Below are 2,690 nucleotides of genomic sequence, written 5' to 3' on the forward strand. Positions count from 1 at the left end.
AGTTAGAATTTAAACTAAAAAAGATTAATTTTTAATCAAATCGTTGATTTTCTGACGAAGATTGAACATTTTAATTTCTAAGTTGGAAAAATTAATTTAAAACATAGTTGAAATGATTTTTAGCAAAATAGTTGCATCTTAAACCAAAGAGTTGGATTTCTAACATAAATAAATAAATAAATTCGTATTAAAGTAGATCAACTATACACATTGTAGTTAAAATTTGCACAAAACAAGATGAATTTCTAGCAAAATACTTGCACCACTAACATCATAATTCAATTTTCAGCTATTTTTAATTAATGCAGTTAAAATCGAAGGAAAAAACGAAAGAATAATGGAAGTTCCTTAAAACAAAAAAAGATATACTTTAAAAAGGAGAAACAAGTTTATGGACGGCTCCTAATTTGTTAAGTAAATCGGCAGTCAGATTTATTCTTAAAGTATACTAAAGTTTTGAAATAAAGAAAAAATGTCTAAACAATTCAACTAAAATTATTATCATACCAGTAATAAGTAGGTTAAACTTATTATTTATTGTACGATTGACGGTTTCATGAAATTCCATTTATATTTGGTATTTCAAAATAGGATGTACGTCAGCTTCAGTGTCACCTGATATTTTGAGGGCGGTTTACAGAAATGTCACGAACTTTCACAAGAGAGAGGGGTGAGTAAAAAATCACTTAAATTAGCATCATGCAATATGCGGACATTCCCGCAAAGTTTTTGGTTGGGATTTTTTTTTTTGACCGAAAACATAAATGGGTACTTTCGTTTTACGTAGATTGTTCAACAGAAGCGCCAGGACCATCAACTGTTCATACAGAGCTCCCATCTCCTATCTGCTCAATAAGCGGCTCAAAATCTTCTAATGATACTCCAATACCTCCACCTCCTGTCCGGTCAATAAGGGACTCAGGATCTTCGAGTAATGATTTAATACCACCACCTTCTGTCCCTTTAACAAGGGAATCAGGATGTTCATATGATGATATGCCACCACCTCCTGCTAGAAAAACACGGTGCTCAGGATCTTTAAATGATCATTTAAGGCCTTCAACACCTACACGGTCACCAAGGTGCTCACGATCTTCATACAATTATTTAATGCCTTCACCTGCTGTCCTTTTTACAAGGCGCTCAGGATATTCAAATGATAATTCATTACCTCCACCTCCTGCCCGGTTAGCAGAGCGCTCAGGATCTTCAAATAATAATTTAATGCCTCCACCTTCTGCCCGGTCAACAAGGCGCTCGAAATCTTTAAATGATAGTTTAATGCCTCCACCTCCTGCCCGGTCAACACGGCGGTCAGGATCTTCATATGAGAATTTAATGCCTCCACCTCCAGCTCGGTCGGCAAGGCGCTCAGGATCTTCCAATTATAATTTAATGCCTCCACCACCGACCCGATCAACAAGGCGCTCAGGATCCTCGAATAATGATTTAATGCGAACACCTCCTGCCCTGTCAACAGGTGGATCAGGATCTTCAAATAATGATTTAGTGCCACCACGTTCTGCTTGCCCATCAGGGGTCTCAGGGTCTTCTGATAATGATTTAATACAACCACCTCCTTTACGGTCAACGAGAGAGTCAGAATCTTCAAATAATGATTTAATGCCACCACCTCTTGCGCGGTCAGTAAGGCGCTTAGGAGCTTCAAATGATAATATAATGCCTCAAACACCTGCCCGGTCAATCAGGCACTCAGGATTATCAAATAATTGTTGAATGCTACCACCTCATGCTCGGTTAACAAGGAGCTTAGGATAATTGCTTATTGCTTTAATTTCGCTACCTCCTGCCCGGTATAGGTTGGCTAATAGATGGCCCAGTGTCTTCCAATAATTATTTAATGTCACCACCTCCTGTGCGGTCAAAAAAGGACTCATGATATTATAACAATAATTTAATACCACTACCTTCTTTTTTGTTAATAAGGAACGCAGGATCTTCGAATATTAATTGAATGCCACATTCATTAAATCGCTCTACCTCCCATCCACCATACTTTCTTAATCATCACTTCATCATTACCCCCCCCCCACTCCCTAATACGCCTTCCATTACTATCCCCTATCTTCACCCCTATATTGCCTTTCCTCAAGTTTCACTTCCCCTTCCTTATCATCCTTATTTCTAATCCCTTCCTCTGCTTCCCCTTGTCACATTTTCCTTCACTTCCTCTACTTTTCTTCTCATTTTATAACGTTTTATTACTTTCCCTTCTTTCATAGCCCCTTACATCCAACTCCTTTTTCTACCCCCCCCCCCCCCCCCCCCCCCCCCCCCCCCCCCCCCCCCCCCCCCCCCCCCCCCCCCCCCTCCCCCCACAACCCTACTTTCCGTCCCCTAATATCGCCTACGTTCTAACATCTCATGTTCTGTATATTACACTCATGAAATTAAAAACCTTTAACACAAGAATGAGAAATAAAGGAAATATTGCAATTCCACAAATTAAAAATGATTGAATTATATCAATTGTGCAGCGAATGATAAAATGCTTCATAAAAGCAACTATTTGTCGTTATCATTAGCTTTCAAAAATATTAATATCTCGATAGTTCCTTCTTTAAAAAAATAGCTACTCTTGATTTTTTTAGTTACTTTTCTATTTTAGAATGGTGATTTTAGGAACTGTACGCCCTATGTGAAAATAAGTTTGAAAAATATAAAGAAAT

At 38.1% G+C, this 2,690-nt stretch overlaps 1 protein-coding gene across 1 annotated transcript; it reads left to right on the forward strand.

The window, feature by feature from the left end:
- Nucleotides 1–642: 642 nt before the first annotated feature.
- LOC117170028 (formin-like protein 14) lies at nucleotides 643–1,737 on the forward strand. The gene is made up of 2 exons (XM_033356546.1): nucleotides 643–670; nucleotides 788–1,737. Exons 1-2 carry the CDS (start codon nucleotides 643–645, stop codon nucleotides 1,735–1,737), a joined length of 978 nt encoding a protein of 325 aa, XP_033212437.1.
- The last annotated feature ends 953 nt before the right edge of the window (nucleotides 1,738–2,690 follow it).

Source organism: Belonocnema kinseyi, chromosome 3 (assembly GCF_010883055.1).
Source record: "Belonocnema kinseyi isolate 2016_QV_RU_SX_M_011 chromosome 3, B_treatae_v1, whole genome shotgun sequence".
In the NCBI taxonomy this organism is placed as follows: Eukaryota; Metazoa; Arthropoda; class Insecta; order Hymenoptera; family Cynipidae; genus Belonocnema; species Belonocnema kinseyi.